The 26,443-nt window shown below is 35.4% G+C and overlaps 2 protein-coding genes across 2 annotated transcripts; both read left to right on the top strand.

Annotated features, from left to right (window-relative positions):
* The first annotated feature begins 196 nt into the window (after nt 1-196).
* LOC125870629 (uncharacterized) lies at nt 197-19,842 on the top strand. Its single transcript, XM_049551105.1, has 31 exons — nt 197-374; nt 1,393-1,515; nt 2,334-2,491; nt 3,191-3,235; nt 3,902-3,980; nt 4,070-4,143; nt 4,301-4,407; nt 5,919-6,101; nt 6,468-6,671; nt 6,749-6,965; nt 7,050-7,124; nt 7,268-7,596; nt 7,931-8,129; nt 8,214-8,466; nt 8,538-8,877; nt 9,020-9,200; nt 9,306-9,446; nt 9,575-9,836; nt 9,967-10,392; nt 11,418-11,881; nt 12,922-13,058; nt 13,155-13,336; nt 13,419-13,775; nt 14,078-14,203; nt 14,478-14,543; nt 14,630-16,437; nt 16,526-16,805; nt 17,071-17,304; nt 18,259-18,765; nt 18,948-19,110; nt 19,289-19,842. Exons 1-31 carry the CDS (start codon nt 306-308, stop codon nt 19,540-19,542), a joined length of 8,043 nt encoding a protein of 2,680 aa, XP_049407062.1. The 5' UTR covers nt 197-305; the 3' UTR covers nt 19,543-19,842.
* Nucleotides 19,843-22,683: 2,841 nt separating this feature from the next.
* On the top strand, nt 22,684-23,514 carry LOC125870644 (selenium-binding protein 2-like). Its single transcript, XM_049551125.1, has 2 exons — nt 22,684-22,884; nt 23,004-23,514. The coding sequence occupies exons 1-2, from the start codon at nt 22,778-22,780 to the stop codon at nt 23,254-23,256; spliced, it is 360 nt and encodes a 119-aa protein (XP_049407082.1). The 5' UTR covers nt 22,684-22,777; the 3' UTR covers nt 23,257-23,514.
* The last annotated feature ends 2,929 nt before the right edge of the window (nt 23,515-26,443 follow it).

Raw genomic sequence — 26,443 nt, 5'->3', positions numbered from 1 at the left:
TAGATTTATATCGAAAAGTTCCACATTAGACCTAGACGAGTCCGATACCTCTAATTAAAGATCAAAACTTCACCACGATCCTTATAAATTAAAAAGTAAAAAAACAACCAAACCCTTTGGCCCGAAAAGAAACAAAGTGAACATAAAAACCCATTTTTTATATACGACGGTCGACGCCTCTTCTCTAATTCTTAAACCCTTTTGTTAAACCTCTTTCTTCTTTAGCTTCTTCTTTTGTTTTCCTTCTTCCCCACAGCCGAAATCTACCTACAGTGGGGGCAAAGCAATTGGGGATTCAGCAAATAATGGCAACACATTCAGATATGTATGCTGTTAAATCTCTCAACAAATCCCCGGGTCGCCGCCGTTTTACTGTAAGTTATCTCTTATTTTTCTGAGCTGTTTTAGAGTTGTTACATGTTATAGGAAGATATGGTAGTCAATGATTAAGGTACAAGTTTTGTAAGTAGTGGAATATTATTAGAATTATTACTCTCTTACTATTGTTTCAATTTTAGTATTACCTGTTGTTTTCCTTTGTTGAAGCAACTGTATAATTTGTTGTTGCTATTGTTTTTACTTTTTGAGCTCGAGGTATTGAAAACAACCTCTCTACCTCCCAACCTTAACCTCGTTAGAAAGCAGAGTTGGCTGACTGCCGGTATATCTTTTATGTCACCAGCCACATAGTCCGCCGCAGCGTCTTTCACTTGTGGGGATTACAGTGGGTTTGTTGTTGTTGTATTTTCATAAATATTACTGCCTCTGGTTCAATTTGTTCTTATTTTTCTTTTTAGTTGGTTGAAAAAGAATGCATTTTTCGAAAAAAAAAAGACTGCATTTTTCGAAAAAAAAAAGAATGCATTTTTCCTTTTTCGATAACTCTTTAGTTGTAATTTTTCATGTAGCATGTTTAAGATGACAAAATTAAAGGGTATCTTTGGTACATTTAGTCTATCTTTAATTTTAAAACCACAAATTTAAACATCTTTTTTTACTTTCTTAAATTTAGCACCAACTAACAAATTGAAACATAGGGAATGCATCTTATGTGAATGGATGCTCTTTGTTTCTACTATTAATGTTTTGAGGCGGCCTGAATATATCAACTTATTTACAGTTGCTTGTTCTTCTTCAATTGTAAGATTTAGTGTATATGTCAAGGGTAGTTATGCCAGACGCTTTGACTTACAGTCAAGCCTACTAAATGTGCAATTGCTGATTGCCTTTTTGCTAGTCTATGATGTAAAAAGTATGCATAACATTAAGCAATTTTTTACGTCTAAAATTTGTACATGAGTCCATTGTACTCATTTTTGTTGCACCTATGATTGTCAATTGTTTCTTTCCTTTTGTGGGGATTGAATTTGTTGAATTTTATGTATGGTGCAGTTCAAGACATTTTCAGAGCGGATTGAGGATGTTGACATTGATGTGTACAGAAATCTTGACCCTTTAAAAGCTGAGCCCACTGAAGGTTCCTCCTTCTTCCGGGATTGTATTACAGAATGGAGAGTACGTACTTTCATATTGTTGTTTGAAGATTTCTTTTACCTTATATGTAAAAATTGTTGAATATTTAGTTAATTCTTTGTTTTGGGAGAATTTCATTGTTTCAACTGTTTTTTTCATGTTGAATTGCATTAACTTTATATTTCATCTGCGGGGTGTGAACTTTTTTCGTTTTGTTAGCGTGACAGTTACAAGTCTTCTGTTTAGAGATCTTTTAGATGGACTTGAACTTGATGTTGGCGAAAAATTGTCAGCAAATCAATTCTGTTGATGATGTTTTGAGAAGTGGGATGAAGCTGTTGTTTCACAAAGTCTTAGAATTAAGTTTTGGATAATGTTTACATCTTTTTGCATTTGATTATGTTTACATTTTTGTATTTGAAGAAGATCCAAACAGTTCGTAAGGGTTCAATCAGGATTTCTTTTCCCTATGAGGCTGTAAAACAAAACACAGAAACAGTTGGTAAAGAGTTCTATAAGTTTCTCCATTGTCCAAATAGTTTGGGATCTGGTACGTGCGTTTGCTTATAGTTTCAGTGCTTATAAGCACCAGTTCAAGCACATTCAACTCTTAGAGAGGTATTAATGTTGTTCGAAGAACTTGCAAGAAGTACACATTAGGCATTACACCAGATCCGACACATATATGTCTAAGCAAATGAAGAGTTCATGCAATATAGCTTCTGACTGCTTTGCCATTTGATTTTGAAGTTGCTTTCAACTGCTTTTGATTGTTCGTTTCTTAAATTTTAGGATGTTTTGTCTTTTCTTTTTTGGATTTCCACTTATTTCTCTTCTCTTTTTTTGGGACAAAATAACAGGAATTAAACACTGCAGAGGATTTTATTTCATTTTATGAGGAAATATTTCCCTTGGTACAGACGCTACCGCAAATTATACTGCAGAAGGAACTGATAGTCGCAAAGCTTCTTTCGAGACTGGACATGAAAGGGAGACTATCCCTTGAGCCAATCCTTGGGTATTCTGGGAACTTACTGGATTCTTTTATTGATGATTCACTTGGTTTTTGCTTTTGTCGTCTTGTGAACAAGTACATCTTTTTCTCTCTAGTTTCGGAAGTTCACCGCCTCTTATATCTGAAAAGATTCATAATACTAAAAAAAATAGATTCTGATTGACCAAATTAAGAGCTTTCATGAACAGGGAAAGATTTTCTGATAAAAAAGATAAATAAAAATGTACAGGGAAAGACTTATTGAGGTTTCTTGATTTGTTCTCATTTGAATATAACCCCTTTGCTAGTGGTGAGAGCACGAAGCATGATGTGTGGGTTAGGCTCAAATCACGGGTTCAAACCCTGCCACAGAAAAGCGGGTATTTAAGTGGTGTAGGAAGGGGATTATCTACCAAGTTTTGAACTACGCGCCACTGGCCTCAGAGATTTCTCAGTTACAACAAAATAAAAAAGAAAGAAGAAAATATTACTCCTTTGATTGTTTTTGAAGCATAAATGCTACTTTGTTATCTACTTCAGAATTACATTAGGCTCTCAAATCTCCTAAAAATATTCCTATATCTGTAAAGTGCTTACTATTCCTAGAATTACATTATTGTTCCCATCATTTTCTTAATAGAGCAACAAAGATAAAGTGCTTAACTATTGCTTTTTCCTCTTTATTGTCAAGTCCCGTTATTGATGAGCTATAGTTATCTGTAGGTTGATTGCCGCCTTATCTAGAGATCTCCTGGAGGACTTCTTACCGTGAGTGCTGCTTCTATCTGATTTTCTTCTTGCTTCATGCCAATGAACATTGTGGGGATTGTTTAGCACCTTGCTTTTAGTTTCACAACAATAATATTTGGAAATAGTATCGTCATTTCTGGGAACAATTCCCTAATATTGTGGCCCCTGCTGTCAGTTTTTCTTTCTTATCTTGTTTGGCTGTCTTTTTGTTTTTATCCTTCTCATTTTGCAGGTATTATCTTCATATTTTAAATTGATACATTTTGTTGGTGTCTGTTTTATTTGTTTCCCTGTTATGTTGCTCGGACTTTTCAAAAAGGTCAACGGATGCATGTCGGATTCTCCAAAAGTAGTGTCTTTTTGAAGAATATGACACGAGTTCAGCATTGAAAGAGAAGGGTTCGTGCAACTTAGTTTCCCTGTGCTTCATCTGTCTAATTTAACGGTGTCGTGAATGGTAAAAAATATTCCATATGACCTTGAAGACGTTTAGTATTTGTGGGTGTGTGCAGATCAACCCAGTCCTAGAACTTCTACAAGTTTGGCATAAAGAACATTTCAACAGTTTTACCCATATCTTTATGCTAGCTTATTCCACTATGTTCTAATACTTCAGTAAGTTTATGCATGCAGAACAGGTTTTAGTTGTTCCTTTAATAATTCTAGTCGTATTTTTGTTGCCAGCTTTCTCCAGAGGATTGCTGACTCTTTGGCGTGTCTTCTCAAAAGTGGTGCTGATAGAGAACCAGATATAATTGAGCAGGTACTGGGTTTTGCGCAAAGTAATCTTTAGTATGTGAGCCTCAACATTATCTTCATATCTGATCTGAATTCTTCTTTGTTGTTTTGCAGATTTTCAGGTCATGGTCTTTTATTATGATGTACCTGCAAAAATATCTTGTTAAAGATGTTGTTGATGTTCTAAAGTAAGTTTACCCAACTATCAAAGCTTCACTTTGCAGATATGACTGTGATTCTCTGTCAATTCAGCAGATTATACTTATAAGTTGTTCTCTGCAAATAATTGGAGGTTCCACTTGTTTTGGGTGTTAGTAAGTAGCTTATCCCTCTCTCTCTCCACAGGGTAACAGTACAATTAAGATACTATCCCAAGGAGTATGTCCACGAATTTATGGCCGACTCAGTATCATTCATATTGAGGAATGCTCCTGTTAAACAACTTATAAAAGGTATTCTACCTGTGTGCCTGTCATGTGTTCTTGGAGAAATTTCTATTCGTAGAGATGTAGTTGCAAAAGAATATTTGACCTGACCTGTTTTAAGCTATCAATTTCAAAATGTAATAATCAACTGTTTCTATGTCTTAACTTTGTATATCACTCCTTTATGACCCTTTTTGATGACTTACTATCTTATAGCTTTTAATGCTTTGGGAGTAAACAATTTCGTCATCTCCAAGTCTAAAGAAATGAAATGCATGGAAAATGGCATAATTTGTGTTTATGAACTTTTTAGGTGCCATTTCAAGTATATCTGTTATGGCTGTATTCTTGTTTGCTTCTTTTGGGACTGATTTACTATTATGTATTATCGCCTTTCATCGTAGTTAGAACTATTTGGCTGAGCAGGGAGATTTGGTCTAATTTCCTTCATTGTTACCGTCCTTACTCCCTGTTCTATTTATTTCATGATCTTTTGTCCTCTTGTGCTGTGTGCTACATTCAAATGATTACATAGGCAATGCAGTTATGGAAAGAGTTGACATGACCAGCTTTTGGTGCTCTTAGTTTTGCCCCTAATAGATCTTATCCTGCTCATTATTTAGACCTTAAAGTTTTAATGATGTTCTTTTTACAGCATGATGCTGGACTGTATTATGTCAATTTGTTATTATGTTTTTTAAAGCTTGTGGCAGAGTAGTGCAGAAATATGACTTCAAATGGTGAAGTGTTATGCAATAAGTTAACTGTTGTTTCTAAACAAAAAATATTGATCAAGCAGAACAAGGTTTTCTCTTTTAGGTGCTAAATGCTAGTTATCAGTGAGGTAGTTGAGAAGACTAGGAAAAGAAGTAAAATACCTATTATGGCTCAGTTCCTTTCTAGCATCTGGGTTCGGCATCCCATTGTGCAAATCAAGAATTTATCATAGAAATCCTGATTGAACCCTGATAAGAACCGTATGACGATGACTCATAGACCATTTGTTTCTAAATCAGAAGTATTTAACTTCATCAGAAAAAAAAGATCAAGAAGTAATAAAGAACTGACTTGTAAATAAGCTTGTACAAAGATTTCTGTAAACAAACCCTGTAAAGAGATGCTCAATGTCTGGCAATTTTCTCTTTGATATGCCTGTTTCATGGGATTATAACAGTAAGAATCCTAGGCTGAAATTAGAAAACATTAGTCTTCAAAAAGAAGTGTTAAATACCATCAAATTTGTTATGAATGCTCTAATATTCTCAAGCATCTCGGTAGTTCCAAATAGGGGCTTAGGATGTTTTGTCACTCTTCCTATGCCTAGACAGAGTAAAAATGCAGTTGTTGCTATTAGATATTCAGATTTTCTGGAAATCAACTCGAGAGGTATCACTTTGCAGTTCCTTCCTGTTCTGATCTCTTTCGTGTATCATTCTGTTCATACATGTTTTTTGTTTTTATGATGGGTGAGCAAGGTAAGCACACTGCTGTCTTCAGCTAAACATTCCTCATTGCTATTAACTTCTTGAAACCAACAGGAGTTAGGAAGCTTATGTTTGAAGTTGCGAAGAAGCCATTGGAAATAAGAAAGTCCGCTGTCAGTTCACTATTGTGGTATGTTGTGAGAGGAAGCACCTCAAGGTTACACTCAAGGGCTGAACAAGTGTTACGCCTACTGACTGACAAGTCTCTGTTTGTAATAGGTGATCAGTTCACAGGGGGTAAGCTCATCTACCATTGCAGTACTTTCTATTTTGCTGCCTGCAGAAAATTCGAAGTGCTAGCTCCGTATAAAATTGCACTTAGATCTTTCCATGTTCTATATTTTCAGGTGGTAGGATATACAAAATTTACTGTGATTTACATATGAGCTTGAGGAGAATGTCAAAAAATTTAACATAAAATTTACCATGATTTTAATCATGTATACTCAGTTCATATTAATGTTTTCTTTGTATCTAATGGTTTTAAATATTGTTGGAGCAATGAAATTGTTAAAGCCTTATAAGAAATGGAAGTGTTATTACAGTCCGTCATATTGTTGGGTCTAGCTTTTCCATTTGACGTGTTTTTTTGGCAAAGTGTAGGTGCTGAGGCTATTCTTGAAGTTCTTGTTCTAGCACTGCAGAGATTATGTGAGGAATTGGAAGCTACAGAGTTGGAGTTGATGTGGGTTTGCTTATATGAGGAGATAACGGAGTGTGTATCTCAAGGCCACCTATTGCACCTTGGTCGCCTTTTATCCCTTCTTGTTTCTACCCTGCAAGCTAGTTACATTCAGAAAATTTCTGGTAGGCTATAAGTGATGTTCATGTGCTTTGCCTTGTACATTATGAAATAGTTTTCTAAGATATTTTGCTTATTCCAGATTACCAAGGGGTGCTACAATTGATCCAGTTACTTGTACAGACTTACATTCTGCCTTATCCTACTGTGAAGGCAATTGATCAAACATCAAACATTGTTGACAAAGTTATGCAGTCAATGCTTTGCATTCTTGATGGTCTATATAGAGCTAATAATATTTCTGCTCTCTCTTCTGTTTCAATGCAATGGGCTCCTGTGTTTGATTTGAGGAATAAGAGGTATTGCCTTTCTTTTGCAAATGTGAGCTTGTCTTCCAGGTGATATTTCTTGCTTGTTTCCCTAACAATTGCCTAATGTTGTAGTTTGCTGTCTTTTGTCGAAGATCTTCTATTGAAGGACCCTTGCATTGTCCATTTCTTCAGAGCTAGCATTATAAGGTCCTGCCCTTGTCCCTGGCTTCACTTTTGCACATGAAAGTACACTTCATGGGTTGAATTGTGGTTTCTTGTTTTTTGGTACTTCTTTATATGTGATAATTAATGGTTGCTAACTGATCTTTAATCTTTGAATGACATTTCAGTGCATTAAATGATATGATTGAGATTTCAGAAGAAGAGGTTATACATTTGCTGCAGATCTTTTTTAAGAGGCTGCCAGCACAAGGACATAGCTTCTTGGATGAAGTTCCAAATGAGAAGCTTTCAAGAATTCATAGTTTTCTCCGAGAAGCCATTGGCCACTGGATTCGGCGGATTCAAAAGGAACCATATTCTACCCAAATTGAAGAAAATGAGTTAGCCATTCTGTGGGGAATCGTAGGCTGTTACCCTATAGCAGGTGGTTCAGCAAATGAGTCATTGCTAATGGACTTGGTTAATGCTCTAGATGAGCTTTTGAGTACTGAATCTGGTAAGACATGTTATCTGAGATGAGTTAGATTCCTTAGGGAGAAACTTAGCTATACAAAGTTCTATACCACCTTTGGTATTTATGACAAAAAAGAACAAATATTTCACACACCAAGTGCTAAAATTTAATTGGGGGATGTTCATGATATGGACCTTAGTGCCTATATGCTAGAATGTGTCATCTGTTTCTAAAAGAAGCGAATCTTTGATGACCTTGTTGCTATGAGTCTGTGACCTTCCCCCCTCCCGCTCCAATGTATAGGGATTTTTTTTTCACTAAAACTTATTACATGTCTCTCTTTCTGACTGTCCTTTGTGTGCTTTGCTTTTCTTAGCTGACATTGCTGGGCATCCCAGAACTACCTGGCAGAGCTTGGTTGGTGCTGCATTGGGTTCTTATTGCAAGTCACTGACCAATCAAAATTCCAGATTTGATGATTCTGTCGTAAGCAGTTTCTTAGATCTGGCAAGGAAGCACAAGACATGTTCTCACGTGTTGTCTCCAGTAGCTGATTTTTTGGATTCAGTTTGTGGGTATGTTCATATTTGTTTGAAAATCAGGTTTGTAACTCTTTTTGCTCCTTTCAGTTGGTAACCCCTTTACAATTATGCTTGAAGGTCCATAATCCAAGCTGATGCAAGCACTAAAAAGTATCACCCAGAGCTTGCAGTGAGTAAGTTGGTGGATGCCTTAGGCGTGTTTGCTGCAAATTTGAGCCACCACGACAAGAATTTGCGGCTTTCGACCTTGAGAATATTGTGCCACTATGAACCTTTGACTGATGTCAGTTCTACTAATGAACAGCCCCTTGAGAAGAAAATGAGAATGGATAATCCTCAGACCACTCTTGTGGATTACCATGGCAATAATGTATGAATGTGATACCTTCTCCTTTGTTATGTAATTTCTTCTGTCACTAATCCTTTCCTGGTTATTTCCAGGTGATTCATCTCCTACTTTTGATTGAAGAAACGCCTCTTTCTATTGCGACCAGTAGAAAAGTCATCCTACTGATATCCAAAATACAGATGAGTTTATCTGCTGGGAGGGTAGCTGAAGAGTATATGCCTGTTGTTCTCAGTGGAATTATTGGAATCTTTCATAACCGTTTTAGCTATTTGTGGAACCCGACATTGGACTGCATAGCTGTCCTCCTCAGTCAATACTTTGGGCTGTTGTGGGACAGATATATTGAGTACCTTGATCATTATCTGTCTGTTTTTCTGGGTTCTCGTGATGAAGCTGCTCAAAGCAAGGGGGAATCGTTAGAAACAGCTAATAGTATGTTCCATCTATTTTATCCCAGATCTCAAAGATAAATTTTATCTGTTGGCTAGCTTTTCTTTTAGTCCATACAGTCCACTGGCTATTCTTTTTATCCACAGTGGTTTTACTTATTAATTATTGTGATATATATTTGCAGATTTGACTGGAAGCTTTAGGTCTTATGTCTGTCCGGTGTCTGATGGTGCGTCATGTGCAACAGTTTTTTCCTTGTTGATTCAGTGCTTACAGAGAATTCCATCTGTTGCTGAATCACGTTCACGACAAATCATCCCTCTGTTCTTGAAGTTCCTAGGCTATAATATTGAAGATCTTAAGAGGTGCATTTTATTTTTCAACTATAGTTTTTAAGGTTTGCAGTAAGTATGTGCGCTTCTATCTTCTCCAGTTGATCAGTGTTTATCTGCTTGTTCTGGAAAATGCAGTGTGGAGTTATACAATCAGGAGGGTTCTAAGGGGAAAGAGTGGAAAAGTGTTCTTCAAGAATGGCTGTCCTTATTCAGACTGATGCGAAACCCTAGGTCTTTTTATCTCAATCAATTCTTTAAGGAGGTTTTGCTGTACAGGTTTGCGTTTTGGATTATTCTCAACAGTCAAAATTTGTGTACTTCATTAAATCTTTTTTGAGGTTACCTATTAATTGTATTCTTCCTCCTTTTTTATTTATTTATTTATTTTGGGGTGGGGGATTCAGACTTCTCGAGGAAGATGATGCTGACATGCAAAGTAAGGTCCTTGATTGCCTGTTAAATTGGAAAGATGACTTCTTACTTCCGTATGATCAGCATCTAAAAAATCTGATCAATTCGAAAAGTCTGAGGGAGGAGCTCACGACGTGGAGCTTATCTAGGGAATCAGATCTTGTTGATACAAGGCATAGAGCTTTCCTTGTGCCTGTTGTTATCAGAGTACTGTCTCCAAAAGTCAGAAAGTTAAAGGCTCTCGCTTCTCGTAAGGTATTTATCAAATTTATTTAATTTTCTCTGACCTCTAGTATCATAGCTTTTTGTTTCCTGTTCTTTACGTTCTCTTCTTTATTTACCATTTCTAGTATAATACGGTAACTCAATGCATTATTTGTCTCAGCATGCAAGTGTCCATCATCGAAAGGCGATTCTTGGCTTCTTAGCTCAGCTAGATATTGAAGAGCTTCCTCTTTTCTTTGCTTTGCTAATAAAACCCCTTGTATCGGCTTCACAAGGTGCTGCAGCAAAGAGTGCATGGCCCTGGACTACACCTGGAGTTCTTCAGCATGGGCTTGACTCATTTAGTGTCTTGGAGCATTTTTCCAGAGATTGTATCAATGTCATTTCATGGAAGAAGAGATATGGTTTTCTACATGTAATTGAGGATATTGTAGCTGTTTTTGATGAAGTGCACCTTAGCCCTTTTCTTGACCTGTTAATGGGATGCATTGTGCGTCTCTTGGACAGCTGTACATCAACTCTTGAAGGGACACGAAATGATGGGACGCTGGCTGATCATGCTCACCAAGTAGATGATAAAATCGTGGTAATGTCATCATCTGTAAGTCTAGCAGGTTTACTTTCAGAAAAAAAAGACTGATGTTGTTGCCCAAAATATTGTATTAGGTGGTTGACACTTAATATTAATAGTAAATGATTTTGTATATCCCTTGATTTGGTTTTTGGTGGTTGACAGTATTAGTATTCCTTTCAGATCACCCTTGAGCAATAACCTAAAAGAGGTAGCTTTTTTGAGGGTGGTTTGGTCAACTATTCATAAAATTTATGGCTTAAAATGGGGAAGGGATGGGAGGTACGAATTTTCCCATTTTTCCAGTTAGAGTAAACTTCATTTTGGTTTTAATAGGCGACAGGAACACTCTGTATAGTATGCCATTTTCTTTTCATGGGTATTTATGTTTGATCTCGAGAGGAATCAAGAACTTTTAGCTGCTGCTAACGTAGTTTTCCTCTATATAATCTCTGAGAAAACTAAAGGAAACTTTGTGTTTGGGTGTGGTTTGTAGAGGAGTATCATGAAGGGGTGGGAGGACGCTAAACAAATTAAGGGACACCTTTAAGGGCCCTTAATTTGTTTGGTATGCAATGGGTGATGCTGGGTACTGTGAAGGAAGTTGTGTAAAGTTGGACCCATAGAAGGGGGAAGAGAATCCCGAGGACATGGGGTGTTGCCCCTTTAGTAATCATGTAGATCATTTGGAAAGAGAGCAGTAAGATTGCATTTGAATGGGTGGAACTAGATTTTGTGAAAATGCAAATTAGTATTTTATCTCTAGTTTCTTTTTGGTGTATTTGTGAGGTCCCTATTTGTATGGAGGATTGGATCATTTTTGTTGAGAACCATGTTTTGGTGTAGGTTCTGTTCTTTTGATATATGGTTTGCATACAGGGTTTCCCTCAATTGATAATCAAATTATTTACCTTATTAGAAAAAAGGGGGCTCTGTGTTTGTGGTGAAGTTGCGAATTGATTGAAGAAATACTTATTAACCAGTATTTGAAAATACTGTATAGAAAAATCTTATTAACCAATGTCTTTGTTTTTGTGCAGACGAACATGGCTGCAAAGCAGTGCAAGGATTTGAGATCTTTATGCCTGAAGATCATCTCTTTTATCCTTAGCAAATTTGAAGATCATGATTTCAGTCCTGAATTTTGGGATTTGTTCTTTTTGTCAGTAAAACCCTTAGTTGCCAGTTTCAAACAGGAAGGTGCTAGTAGTGAGAAAGCAAGCTCGTTATTTTCTTGTTTTCTGGCTATGAGTAGAAGTTCCAAACTTGTGCCTCTGTTGTCCCGAGAAAAGAACCTTGTACCTGATGTATTTTCGATGCTAGCAGTCTCAACAGCATCAGATGCCATCGTTTCCTCAGTTATTAAGTTTGTGGAGAATCTGTTATATCTTGATATTGAGCTAGGTAATGAAGACAACCCACTTAAGAGATTACTGCTTCCTCACGTTGATGTACTAGTATGCAGTTTGCATCATCTTTTTGTACATGATGGTGCACATAAGAGGTATGACAATGTGAAATTAACGTTGTTGCTTTAATTTTTTTCCCTTTTTGAAGATTGTGTCAATTTATAGGACTTCAATATCATGCTCAAAATTGACCCATATGCTGAAAATATTTCCTTGCTGGTTATATCTTATTGCACAAATCTTTAAATAACTAATCCATGTAAACCGTATATTCGTTTGGCTTGCGACTTACCAGCCTCGAAATTGTTCCTTAGCTGATATTACAAATTTTAACAGTCACCTCAGGATATGATGTCTTATGACATTTTAACAATTAGAGAGCCTATCAAAATGTGTTATCTTCACATCAAATGTGGTTGGATAATAATGTACATAATGCTCAAGTTTTGTCTGACCACAGTTTTACTTGCACTTGTAAGTGCTAACTATGAGTATTCACATAGGACTCAAATATCATCTTAAAGAATGTAGTGGCACTCTTAAACAACTATCTAGGTCAGTGAAGGAAAATTCTATTTTCAAGAAGTACTCAGTATGAACTTATCTTACTGGCACCTCGTACATTGATTCTTAATGCTTCATCAGCGTCCTGTTCCTTTTCACTATCGATTTTCTTCGCTGCTATTTGGAGCTACCAACTTGAGTTTGTATTGGCTTGTTCTTTTATTCTAATTCATTTTTTCTTAAATTGATGGGGATTAGTGAATCGTTTCTGTCCACAAGACCAGGATCCTTAGTTCATTGCTTATCCTATACGTTGACTTATACATGAGCGGGAGATCCCCCCCCCCGCGCACACACAAAAAAAAGGAAAGAAAAACACATGTATGCTACCCAAAAAAAAAAGGAGGAAAGAAAAGAACACAAAGTATGTTCCTGTCCAACTAGATCTTTTTCTTTGTAGTTTTCTAGCATTATCTTCCATAGTTCTCCCACCCCACAACTACAAGAGAGAGTGTACGTGTCATCCACCCTATATGGCTAAGTGGACTTAGCATCCTCTTTATGTAATTAAGTGTTATATGAGATGCACTAGCATCAGTTCTCCTCTTAACTGATGTATTCATTTTTCCAGGAAGATTGTCAAATATCCTGGGGAAAAAGAGCTCAATGTCTTCAAGCTTTTATCGAAGCACATAAAGGGACCATTGGCTGCAAGGAAGTTTCTTGACATCTTGCTTCCGCTTCTGTCAAAGAGATCCAAAGACCCTGGTCAGAGTCTCTCAGTTTTGTCTTACAGTTTAGGTGGACCTGTTTGGTCTCATGTCCTTGCTCTTTTTCTAAGATTACCTTTCTTTCTGGTTGCAGAGATTTGTGTAGGCACTTTACAGATTATTAAGGATATTGTAGAACCATTGGGTAGTGAAAGCAGTAAAAAGATCGTCAAATCTGTTTCTCCACTCGTAATTTCTGCTGGCTTGGATGTCCGTACTTCTATTTGTGATGTTCTTGATGCTGTCGCAGGGAATGATTCTTCTGTAAATCCTACGGTATTACTAGACCATCTAGTTTTCTTTTGAACTTGTTGCTTTAGGTGTTTGTTGACGTGTAACACCTCTTAATTTCATACAGGCAAATCTTCTTCGTGAATTGAATGCCACGTCTACTGTAGAGTTGGGAGATCTTGATTATGATACCGTGATTGCTGCTTATGAAAAGATAAGTGCAGATTTTTTCCACACTGTCCCGGAAGAGCATGCATTGATTATTCTGTCACATGCTATACATGATATGTCATCTGGGGATCTTATTTTGAGACAGAGTGCATATAGATTGTTGCTTTCGTTTGTTGAGTTTTCTAGTCAAATACTCGATAGAGAGTTGAAATCTGATCAAGAATCTTCTGGAGCCTGGGTTAGGCATATTCTAAGCAACTTCTTTTTGAAGCACATGGGTACTGCAATGAACAAAGAAGATACAATCCAGAAGGTATGGAATACAAGAGCTGAAAAAGCTTTAGTTATCTGGTTACTTTTCTCTATTTTCCTTTCTTGCCTTTGATTTCCTTTTGTGTTTTCCAGCCATCAACACTTGAATCAGTTATTTGTTTTGCTAGTGGTTATTCATGCGACATGTTTTTTTTCGTCTACATGTCTCAAGGTTCCTCTCCCCCACTGGTCAGTAGAGGACTGACCCGGTAGTGGAGGGAGGGACATTGTTAGGCTGTAGTGGGCAGGGTATGTATTTCACAAGGATTGGAGTTTCTGCTAATGTTGGTTTTCTGATTTTAGGTATGGATTGATCTACTTCGAGATATGGTCTTGAAGCTTCCAACAGTGGAAGACTTCAAATCATTTGCAGTTCTTTACAGTGAAGATCCAGAGCAGGACTTTTTCAACAATATTGTGCATTTGCAAGTAAGTTATTCCCATGCCATAGATTTTTTGGTATATGCTATATCTACTCTGCAAGTTAATCTTAAGTTGGTGTAAAGTTACGGCTCCATTTTATTTATGCTTCTCCATTAGTAGTATTAGAAGTATTACTTTTATGCTTTAACGGGAAGATACTTCAGTACCTTACACCTTCTCATGATGCTAGTTATTCTCTCTTTATTGAAAGGACACATGGTCCAAAACCTAGTTCTTTTTGCGCTTTCTCACCTTATGCCATTACATTATGTTTATTCAGAGACACAGGCGAGCAAGGGCTTTGTTACGCTTTAAGAATGTCATCAGTTCCGGGAATCTGTCTAAGGTGGTTGCTTGCCTTTTTCTTTTAAGCATCAATTTGTGCTCTGTGTTGCTAAGCTGTACTAATAGTTGGGAATAATTCTGGTGCAGGTTCTCATAAATAAAGTGTTTATCCCTCTTCTCTTTAAAATGTTGCTTGATGGACAAGTTGGAAAGGGTGAAAATATTAGAAGTGCATGTTTGGAAGCTGTTGGATCAATTTCTAAATTCATGGACTGGAGATTGTATTATGCATTACTCAATAGATGCTTTCGGGAGATGACACTGAAACCAGATAAACAAAAGGTGTTATTGCGGTTAATAAGCTCCATTTTGGACCAGTTCCATTTCTCAGAGACTCCTTCTGATCATGTCACCAAGGATTCTATGCAAGATATTCAAAATACTAGTTTGATAGAGTCCGGCAAAGTCATTGGCTTTTCTGAACTTGCGGAAATACAAAAGTGCCTCCAAAAGGATATGCTTCCCAGGGTACACAAAATGTTGACTGCTGATACTGATAATCTCAATGTAAACATCAGTCTAATTCTGCTTAAGTTGCTCAAGCTACTTCCTGGAGACATCATGGAATCGCACCTTCCATCTATAATGCATCGCATAGCGAATTTCCTTAAGAATCGTTTGGAAAGTGTTCGTGATGAAGCCAGAGCTGCTTTGGCTGCTTGTTTAAAAGAACTAGGGCTGGAGTACTTGCAATTTGTTGTCAAAGTCTTGAGAGGCACTCTGAAGAGAGGATTTGAATTGCATGTTTTGGGATTCACTCTCAATTTTCTACTATCAAAATTTCTTCTAAATCCCAGTAGTGGGAAGTTGGATTATTGTTTAGAGGATCTTCTCTCGATTGCAGTAAATGATATACTTAGTGATGTTTCAGAGGAGAAAGAGGTTGAGAAGATTGCTTCAAAGATGAAAGAGACTAGGAAGCAGAAGTCATATGATACCCTTAAATTGATTGCCCAAAGCATCACATTCAAAACACATGCTCTGAAGATGCTTGCGCCAATTCTTAAGCATCTACAGAAGCAGCTGACTCCAAAAGTAAAATCAAAATTTGAGAATATGTTCTCTCATATAGCTGCTGGAATACAGTGTAATCCTTCCGTTAACCAGATGGAACTCTTTATCTTTGGATATGGTCTGATTAAAGATGGCATAAAAGATGAATCTCCAGGGCATGCAGAGACATCGACTTTAATGGAAGGTAAGCAAAAGAAAGATGGAGTAAGCAGCCAGATTGCTAAATCAGATAAGTTGGTCAGCGTTGATCCACGATATTCCCATCTTATTACTGAATTTGCTCTTGGAGTGCTTCAGAATTACATGAAGAACATGAAATTTGACAAGAAAGATGATCAGTTGTTGTCAATGCTTGATCCATTTGTAAGATTATTGGGTGAATGCTTAAACTCAAAATATGAGAATGTCATGTCTGCCTCACTTAGGTGCTTATCTCCTCTGGTGAGGCTCCCTTTGCCATCTCTTGAATCTCAGGCGGAGAAGATAAAGAATTCATTACTGAATATTGCTCAAGGTTCAGTAACATCCAGTAATCCATTATTGGAGTCTTGCGTTAAGTTGCTAACTGTGCTTTTGCGTAGCACTAAGATCACACTTTCTACTGATCAACTGCATATGCTAATCCAGTTTCCTCTTTTTGTTGATCTTGAAAGAAATCCCTCTTTTGTGGCTCTCTCACTGTTGAAAGCAATAGTGAGTAGGAAGTTGGTAGTTGCAGAAATCTATGATATAGTTAACCGTGTTGCAGAGTTGATGGTGACTAGTCAAGTTGAATCAATTCGTAAGAAAAGCAGCCAAATTTTGCTGCAGTTTTTACTGGACTACCATATATCTGAGAAACGTCTTCAACAACATCTTGATTTCTTACTTTCAAACTTAAGGCAAGGGCATAAGGGCACAATCAATAATTTCATTTGGTAAAATTTATAGATGGTGACATCTCTGTAATGATGTTTTTGAATTTTTCAGATATGAGCATTCAACTGGAAGAGAAGCTATCCTTGAAATGCTTCATGCTGTTATAATGAAATTCCCAGTTAGCATCATAGATGAACAATCTCAGACGTTTTTTCTGCATTTGGTGGTTTGTCTGGCGAATGATCGTGACAACAGAGTCCGTTCAATGACTGGTACAGTCATAAAGTTACTTGTTGGACGAGTCAGCCCCCGTTCACTCCAGTCAATTCTTGAGTTTAGTCGGTCCTGGTATCTGGGAGATAAACCACATTTATGGAGTGCTGCAGCACAGGTAAACGAGTGAAAACCCCAAACTGTTCTTTTATTCAACTACATTATGCCATTGTGGAGCAAGTTTGGAAATACCGAAGAAGGATTACAAGTTCCATATGGCATTCACTTTTTTCATATTCGTTTATGTATATGAACTATGAATTAAATAGCCGGAAGAATGGACAAAAACTGACCTCATTATTTTGTCATGTATCTGAGATATAACACCTTCCTCATCAAAAAATAGAAAAACATGTTTCAAGACTTCATTATTTCTTTTACAGGTTTTGGGGTTACTCATTGAAGTACTTAAAGATGGTTTCCAAAAGTATATTGATAGCCTCCTACCTGTTATGAGAAACATCTTGCAATCTGCTGCTAATGTTCTTACAAATAAGCAAGTGGATCTACCGAATGATGCAACAATTTCATCTTGGAAAGAAGCATATTATTCACTGGTTCTGTTTGAGAAGATATTAAATCAATTTCCTAAGTTGTGCTTCAGAAAGGATCTTGAGGTATTTATTCCTTTCTTTTAATCCTATGTTAGAAATTAAAGTGACTACTACTAGGTACTAACTGATTACTTCTGTAAATAAGACAACAACAACATATGAACACTTATAAGATTTGCCTGCCATCCAGACTTATTCTATTGGGATAAAATGGAGCTAATGGATATTCATAACTGGTTGAATGCTGCCTTTTGAGACATTGTTTTGATACTCTATAGCACATATTGGATGTTTGTTTCTGTAGAATGTAAAAAGATAAAATATCTTCTATATCTATCCTCTATATAATGGATATTAGTCTCTGTAGAATGAAAAAAATTACTATATTTTCTCTCTCTATCCTTTATTTCATTAGTGCTAGTGCTGCTGTATTTCATTATTTTATCTATGGTCTTAAAATATAGGAGAGCTAAAACCAAGTCATCCATAATATGTCCAACTTAGCATATGTACGAGGGGACTTATGTGAAAACCACTGGACCTCATTTTGCTTTGTGATAGATTTAAGAAATGAATTACTTTTTGGTGTGGCAAAAACCACTTCGGTGAAATTGCTTTGGTCCTCAAACTTAGGCAGCATGCCAAAAGATAGTTTGCAACTACAGACTAGGTGTAAAGTTAAGAAGTATTTGAAAATCAAGTGCTTAGAGTTTGAATAGTATACTGGGCTTAAAGTTTGAAGAGGATACTTTTACTTTGGTTTGATGCACTTGATCCGAGGGTTTTTCGGAAACAGCCTCTCTACCTCCACGAGGTAGTGGTAAGGACTGCGTACACTCTACCCTCCCCTCCCCTGACCCCACTTAGTGGGATTTCACTAGGTATGTTATTGTTGTATTGGGGAAAGTACGCTCCACAGCTACCACACTCCCATTTCCAGATTGCCAATAACTTGTCCTGTTCTTTGGATAAATTCATATTTGTTTTCTGACTATTATTTTTATTGACATCTCATAGGATCTGTGGGAAGCAATCTGTGAGTTGCTTTTGCATCCGCATCTGTGGTTGCGCAACATATCAAACCGTCTTGTGGCTTGCTACTTTGCCACTGTGACTGAGGCTTGTAAAGAAAACCTTGAACTGCCACAAGAAACTTACTTTTTGATGAGGCCAAGTAGACTTTTCTTCGTAGCTACTTCTCTTTGTTGTCAGCTGAAGGTGCTGCAGACTGATGGTGCTGCCAGTGATCTCATTACTCAAAATCTTGTCTTTTCAATTTGCTCTCTGCATTCATTCTTAGGAAAAAATGAATGTAAAGATAAGTTCTGGTCCACCATTGAACATGACGAGCAGGGTACTCTACTCAAGGCTTTTCAACAGCTTGATTCAAGGAAAGGGAAAAACATCTATCTGTCTCTTGTGTCTGACCTTAGCGATCAAGAAGATGAAGGCCCGCGCTACTTGGTCATTTCTTATTTGCTTAAGACAATGGGAAAGATTTCCCTTCATGTGGAGGATATGCAGGTGGGTGATTAATTAAGGATATCTCTGTTTGCTCGACTCGCAAAAAATTTCTTAGCCTAGTCATTGCTATGTAATTTACCTTCTCGTTGTTTTTCCAAAAAAATAATTTGGGCCTTACTCTCCCATATATGGTGCTAGGAGTGCCTGTTCTCATGCTGTGGAATGTGCACAATTTTTTGCAGATGAGAATTATCTTCAATTGTTTCAAATCAGTTTCACCAAAGCTTATAGATCAGAGTAGATTGTTGTCCCCTGAAGGTGAGGTTGATTGCCAAAGCTTTGCATATCATATGCTGTTGCCCCTGTACAAAGTTTGTGAAGGGTTTGCCGGAAAAGTTATATCAGGTATGGTCTCTCATTTAATCTCTTGCTAACTTATTGTTTCAAGTGTCTGTCCATACTATCTTATATGCCAAGTGCTAGCTGCATTTACAAATATTCTTCACTTCCTTTTTGGCTTCCGAGTGACTAAACTTTGTAGTCCTGAATATATTTGATGATTATGTTTACATCATCTCCACAGACGACGTGAAACAACTGGCTGAAGGAGTGCGGGGGAGCATAAGCAATGTTATAGGAACACATATTTTTGTCCAAATCTACAGTCATATAAGGAAGAATATCAAATCGAAGAGGGATAAGAGGAAACAAGAAGAGAAGGTCATTGCTGTGGTCAATCCAATGAGAAACGCCAAGAGGAAGCTGAGGATTGCAGAAAAGCATAAAGCACACAAGAAGAGGAAAATGATGACAATGAAGATGGGAAGATGGATGTAGCAGAATGTGTACTATTATAGGGCTACAAAGCCATTATTAGGTATGAACAATGGAGCATCGATCTTCGATAGGAGTAGCTTCTATAGAAAATTTTGTTTAATTTATGTAACCAAATTTTCCATTGTATAGTGGTAGTATGTTGTGTTGCACTAAAAGCTTAGTTTAAAAAATTGAATCAACTTTTTCATTGTATAGTGAATATAGTGTCTCTTTGATTAACCTACAATGCCAGAGAACATTATAAGTGATTGAACTGTGTAATTTATTGATTTTTAGTAATGGAGAAGAACTTTCTTCTTTTTTTGGAATGCAAAAAGAAGAAACATGTGGTTTTACTTGGTGTATGTCGCACTGAATGGAAATATATGTAAACCACTGAGCACATTTATTTTAGTTTCGGTATAAAATAATACATAAATTTTCTCATAATTAAATCTTATATTACTTATACTGGCATACCTCCAAACTAGCTACTAAACATGATATTACTTGTATAGATTTAATATATATAGTATCTTATTTAACCGGTTACCAAACATGATAGGAGTATTACTTATACAAATTTTGTATGTGGATAACTCTCCTCCAAATCCATCACTAAACGACTCATAAAAGTGAATTTTGATCAATTATTCCAAATCAATTGACAAATGACTATTAAATGAATTTTGTGAGAGACAAAAAGAAAAAGTTCAAAGCAGGGAGTTATGCTGACAATAAATGTGTATCTAAGAAATATCTTGAGTCTTTTCGTTTCGCACCATTAAAAAAATATATTTTTAAAACTTATGGCGTAAAATAATTCTTACGTATTTGTATGGTGAAAAACTATTTGATTAAAGATAAAAAGAAATTTTAAAGTTGAATTAATTCTAATTATAATAGGATGACACGTTTTTTAGAACGGATTAAAAAAATGACAAAAAAGTATATCTATTTTTAATGCGATGGACAAATATCTCAGAAATATCTTGGGAAACTTCCCTTTCATTTCTGTCAACCTACTTTGGGGGTTGTAAATGACTTGACCAAAAATTAATTTTCCAGGAAAAAACAATTAGGTATGTATATATGTAGTAGCTGCTTCACTCATCTTTCTTTCATTAAAAAAAAATGTTTTTAAATTAATTTATTGTTTAAACAACAAAAAATAGATATATATTGTCATCAAATATGAATACACAATTTGTTGTAGGAGAATCATCTGCTACTTCTTCCCACTTGTCTTACAATGTGTTTCTGAGTTTTAGAGGTGAAGATACTCGCAAAATCTTCACCGGTCATCTTTATTTCAGATTGTGCCAAGTCGGAATTAATACTTTCATAGATGATGAGGAATTGAGATGTCATGTGCGATGGGTAGGAAGAAGGGTTGGTTCGGGTTTTTCAAATATCAAACCAAACCATTTGTGTAAAAAATTTAAATTTATAAACCAAACCAAACTAATAAAATTCGGATTTTTTTGGGTTTTTCAACCTCGGGTTGGTTCGGGTTTTTCAAATACCAAACCAAACCATTGTGTTGAATTTTTAAATTTATAAATCAAACAAAACTAATAAACCTTGAATTTTTTTGGATTTTTGTGGTAAAGTTTGCATACAAACATATAATTAACTTGTGCTCTAAATATTTCTTTAGTCCAACCAAAATACAATTATCTAAGGTGTTTCTTAAGAAAATAACACAAAATATGAGATGAGTACTGATGACACTAAAATATTCAATAAAAAATAATAATGAAATCATCATATAAAATAAATATTGCAAAGTCATAATGAAAATGATCATAATTTAAAGGTACTAAATCTTGCTAAAATAAGTTTAACAAGTATAAGTTACATTACTAAATATTTAAGGAAAATTAAAATTAGATTATGTATTTTAATTGTCAAAACCAATGTAAAACTAAAGAACAAATATTCAATATTATTGTCATTCTTAGTGTTGAATTGATTTTCTTTTTGCATTAGTATTCATTTGATTTTGATTTAACTTTTATTATAATTATCAACATCTATGAACTATAATCTTTATTGGATAATTCCAAATTCTAAGTTTTAAACTAGAAATAATATAGTAAAAGATAAAAACTATGAAATAGTATAAGAAATATTTTAAAATTATATCAAAGTAAATATTTTTATGTATAAAATAAAATTTTAAAATTACATATATAATGTCGGGTTGGTTTGGTCTCGGGTTGGTTTTTTCTAGTTAAACCAAACCAACCCAAATATGGTCGGGTTTTTTTTTCCAACACCAAACCAAATCACTAATCAGGTTTTTTTTTTCGGTTTGACTAGATTTGCGGTTTGGTTCGGTTTTGTACACCCCTACCCCAAACCATGTTGTAGTCTCACATCATTTGTGGGATGGAACGTGGAGTACTACTCTTTATATGACTTTGGACAATTTTCTCCACATGAATTAACATTTTAGAGTTGAGTTAAATCCAAATGAAAATGACATGGATGAGCTCCCTCTGTCCCTACTTACTTGTCCACTTTTGAATTGACACACATATTAAGAAAATAATAATTGATATAGTGAGTTTACCATTTTACCCCTATTAATTATGAAGTGGGTGAATTAAAAACTTAGGATTTTCAAGAAGTTCTACCCTTTTCAAAGTAATTAATTGAGGATATAATGGGTAAACAAGTTTTGTCCTTTCTTGATTTGTCAAAATTGACAAGTAATTAAGGACAACTAAAAAATAAATGTGGACAAGTAATTAGGGACAGAAGGAGTATGAGATATTTTAGGAATTTGTTTAAAAATAAAAAGGGTCCAGTTCAAGACGCAACCACTATTAGAATTGACCTTTGGTGGGTAGAGAAATTTAGAATGTGAAACCATTCAATTAAAAAGAAAAAGAATTGAATGTTTCCATTTAATTTCCATCAACTTTCCTCCACAATAAGATTGCCTATTAAGAGTCCCACAAGTACTTTCCTAGAAGGATGAAATTCGTACTTTCAGTACAAAAAATAGATATGTGTATATGTGAAAAATTGCAATCATTTCAATGAATATTACGTTATAAACCTATGATTTCAAAAGCACAATGAGTTCAATGCTGAAATTCCAACTGGATGAATCCGATCAAGTTTAAATCTTTGATCCGCCTCTGAATACGGTTGTTTACTACAGGAACGGGAAGGGGAAAACCTGGCTACAGTAGATGTAGATCCTAAGTCACCATCTTTTTCAAAAGTGATCCACAGGCTGCCTATGCCTTATGAAGGTGATGAACTACATCATTCTGGATGGAATTCCTGCAGTTCTTGTTATGGAGATCCATCAGCTGCTCGACGATATCTCGTCCTGCCTTCACTAGTGTAAGAATTATAGCTACTCCCCTATATTGTTCATGAGGGAAAAAAATATATCTTGATGACTATATGCAAGTATAGAACTTATATGATATTCAAGATTTTTGATAATTTTACTCTTGCAGATCAGGACGCATTTATGCAATTGACACACAAAAGGATCCAAAGGCTCCCAGTTTGTATAAAGTTGTTCAGCCAGATGATGTCATCAAAAAGACAGGATTAGCATTCCCGCACACTACTCACTGCCTTGCTTCTGGTGAGATAATGTTGTCATGTCTCGGAGATAAAGATGGAAATGCTGAGGGGAATGGATTTCTTCTTCTTGATTCAGACTTTAACGTGAAAGGAAGGTACTGTATTGTTGTACTCTCTTGAGTCCTGAATTTTCCTCTCCTGGTTTTGTTTGTTTCCACTTGCCTTGGTCTCTCATGGATGGTTATATTTTAAAACCAACTGAGTAGTTAAGAGCAAGAAAATTACAGAATCCCTGCATGTGATCGGGCAAGTCCTCTTTTGATTCCTTGTACCTTGATTATCACATTGTTTTGTTGTATTTTATGTTCTGTTACTATTTGTTGTTTCTTTTACTTCCGTTACTTCTTTTTCTGGACTGCTTTGGACTGTTTTTTCTTGAGTCGAGGGTCTATTTGAAACAACCCCATACGGATATGATGATCAAAATTGAATGACCGCGAAAGAAATTAAACAAATAGAAGTTAGAATGTCAAATGACTCACTAATAATGCATCAATCTCAGATAACTGAATTCCTTTGCTAAGGTAACTACTTACATAGCTTCAGAGTCCAGATTGAAACAGAACACAAGCAGGGGTAATTCAATGTCCAAATGTACTGTGGACTACCCCTGGAAACTCCCATCCTCACAACCCAAGTATATAACACGTGTTTTTCCGCTTTGGCCCAACAGACCTAACAAATTTGTTCCTTGAGCTACGCCATGTTAGAGTCTACTAATAACCCGTGTACCATGTGAACTTGCACTATACCTTTTAAAACACTTTACTTTCACTTAAGATGTCATGTGCAATGGGTAGGAAGAAGGGAGGGGAGAAAATCAGATGTCACACACCTCAAACCATGTTGTAGTCCCACATCGTTCCTGGGATGGAACATGGAGTACTGCTTTTTCTATGACCTTAATTTGGGTAATTTTCTCCACGTGAATCAACTTTTTAGAGTTAAATCCAAATGAAAATGACATGAATGAGTCAAACTTATAACATATGAGATATTTTAGGAATTTGCTTAAAAATAAAAAGGGTCCAATTCAAGATGCAACTACTATTAGAATTGACCTTTGGTGGGTAGAGAAATTTAGAATGTGAAACCATTCAATTAAAAAGAAAAAGAATTGAATGTTTCCATTTAATTTCCATCAACTTTCCTCCACAATAAGATTGCTTATCAAGAGTCCCTCTAGTCCATAAGAGTGACTGAGACATGTCTATGAAATATCTTGGAAACTTCCCTTTAATTTCTGTTAACCTTCTTTGGGGGTTTATAAATGGGTTGACCCAAAATTAATTTTGAAGGAACAAATAATTACTTGTGGCTATTTTATATATACTAGTCTCCGGACATGTGTGTTGCACGTGTGTTCTATGTGAATTTTTATAGATTCGTTAGAACAATAAAAAAATTTATGCAAATCGTGGGAAGTGAGTAATATTTTTTTAATGTGCGTCAAGAAACACTAAATGAGGGGCACATTAAATATAGAATCAATAAGTTATTCATATTCGGAATTCGGAAGCTACAAGTTTAAAGAGGAAAAACAAAAGGCACAGACCGTGAGAGGAAAGTAATTGCACTGACAAATCCTATAATTTTGATGTTATGCCTTTCATAATGTGGTTTCTCGGAGGCAGATATTCCTAGGGATATTGGGAGTTTATCCTCCTTAAGATCTTTAGATTTGAGTGGCAACAGTTTCCATTGTCTGCCCTTTGATTTTTCTAAGTTCCGATTCTTGAGAGAGCTGCGTTTGAATGATTGTGAGAATCTTCAAACACTCCTATCACTATCAAATTTAGAGTACCTTAAAATTCTTGAACTTAGGAATTGCAAAAAACTGGTCAAGATTACAGGGTTGGACAACCTCCCTTCTATAATGAAGATGGACATGGTTAATTGTAATCTATGGCAGCAGTCGTGGATGACTATTCTTATTCCTCGTATCCAGAGCAAAGTTCAGAAGAACTTCAGCAAGGCATAAAAGAGCAAAGCTCTGATCAAATAGAGACATCTCCCAGTGGAGTCACAGAGTGTGTCACATAAGTCAAAAGTCAAAAAGGGTACAAAATTACTACAACAAAAAAAGAGTCTCATATAATATATGATCATGATTACGTTGGCATCATCTCATCCCATTGACGAATGACTCCTAAATAAATTTTGATCATTTATTTCAATCCACTTGCCCATAATGTGAAAGTGATGAAAAAAAAGAAGACTGATAGAGTTGTGCGGACAATAAATGTGAAAGCAAGTCACTCATTATCTACTAGAGTCTCACTGGTCCATAAGTGAATTATTGGAAGTATGACACATTTTTTTTAAAAATAAATTAAAAGTTATTATTTTTGATTATTTTTAAATTGTACAAATAAAAATGATAATTATTTTTTATAGTATGAACAAGTAAAAATCTACGGATGCAGTGGAAGTAAATTGTATATCTATTTTTAATATTATCATATCATATCATCATATCTCATATATATATATATATATATATTACTAAAAGTGGGAAGAATCTAAGGCAAAAGTTAGATTACGAAAATACCCTTAAGTATTAATTTATTTTCTTAAAATCATTTTTAAAAAATTGCTTTTTCATTTAATAAATAACACAATAATCTACTTTAAAGCATTTTTAATTTAAATATATGTAACAATATTAAATGGCTCAATAATTAATACTTCACTTTTTCTGATAAAAAATAATAATAGTATAAACATAGGTTACAATAAAATTTAATATTTACCTATAACTCTAAATTAATTACCAACGAAGAGTAGTATATGCAGTAAAGAATTATGATAAATGGGGATAGTGAAGAGTCATAGGTTCATTGCATAAGGAGTCATTTTGTTCAAGATAAAGGTATCACTTTCTAAAACTTTTGAGTCACAAAGGATTTTTTTTCTGGGGTAATTAAGAAATCTATCCATGACTATTGAGTTTCTTTTTTTCTTTTCTCATGATTATTGAACTTGTGACTTGTCATTTTATGGTGATCTATCAGTAAGTTACACATCTTCTTAATAGCCAGGTGAATCGTCTTACTTTAATATATGTTGTTTATGCTACTTCAATCTTTCCTTAAAATCTAAAATTGTGTGTATTTTGAAACTTATTGTAGTGTTAACGAAATTTATTTGTTTCTTTTTTCGAGAAAAAAGAAATGGTTAAAGTTAATATCTAAATGTTATTGCAAACTATTTCAGAGAATGCAACTCCTACTAAGTGATGGAACATCCATACTTGTGGATCCCTATTTTTATCAAATCTATATATCATACAAATCTGGATAAAAGA

This window comes from Solanum stenotomum, chromosome 7, assembly GCF_019186545.1.
Source record: "Solanum stenotomum isolate F172 chromosome 7, ASM1918654v1, whole genome shotgun sequence".
Lineage (NCBI taxonomy): Eukaryota > Viridiplantae > Streptophyta > Magnoliopsida > Solanales > Solanaceae > Solanum > Solanum stenotomum.
Note: the sequence above shows the minus strand (reverse complement) of the source record. Positions and strands in the feature narration are given on the sequence as shown.

What these genes read in the sequence shown, in the direction of transcription:
- LOC125870629 (XM_049551105.1), top strand. Translation starts at nt 306, where the DNA reads ATGGCAACACATTCAGATATGTATGCTGTTAAATCTCTCAACAAATCC. An exon ending in TTACATTCAGAAAATTTCTG is followed by an intron (nt 6,672 to 6,748) that starts GTAGGCTATAAG and finishes TGCTTATTCCAG; the next exon opens with ATTACCAAGGGGTGCTACAA. An exon ending in ACAATATTGTGCATTTGCAA is followed by an intron (nt 14,204 to 14,477) that starts GTAAGTTATTCC and finishes ATGTTTATTCAG; the next exon opens with AGACACAGGCGAGCAAGGGC.
- LOC125870644 (XM_049551125.1), top strand. Translation starts at nt 22,778, where the DNA reads ATGCCTTATGAAGGTGATGAACTACATCATTCTGGATGGAATTCCTGC. An exon ending in CTCGTCCTGCCTTCACTAGT is followed by an intron (nt 22,885 to 23,003) that starts GTAAGAATTATA and finishes TTACTCTTGCAG; the next exon opens with ATCAGGACGCATTTATGCAA.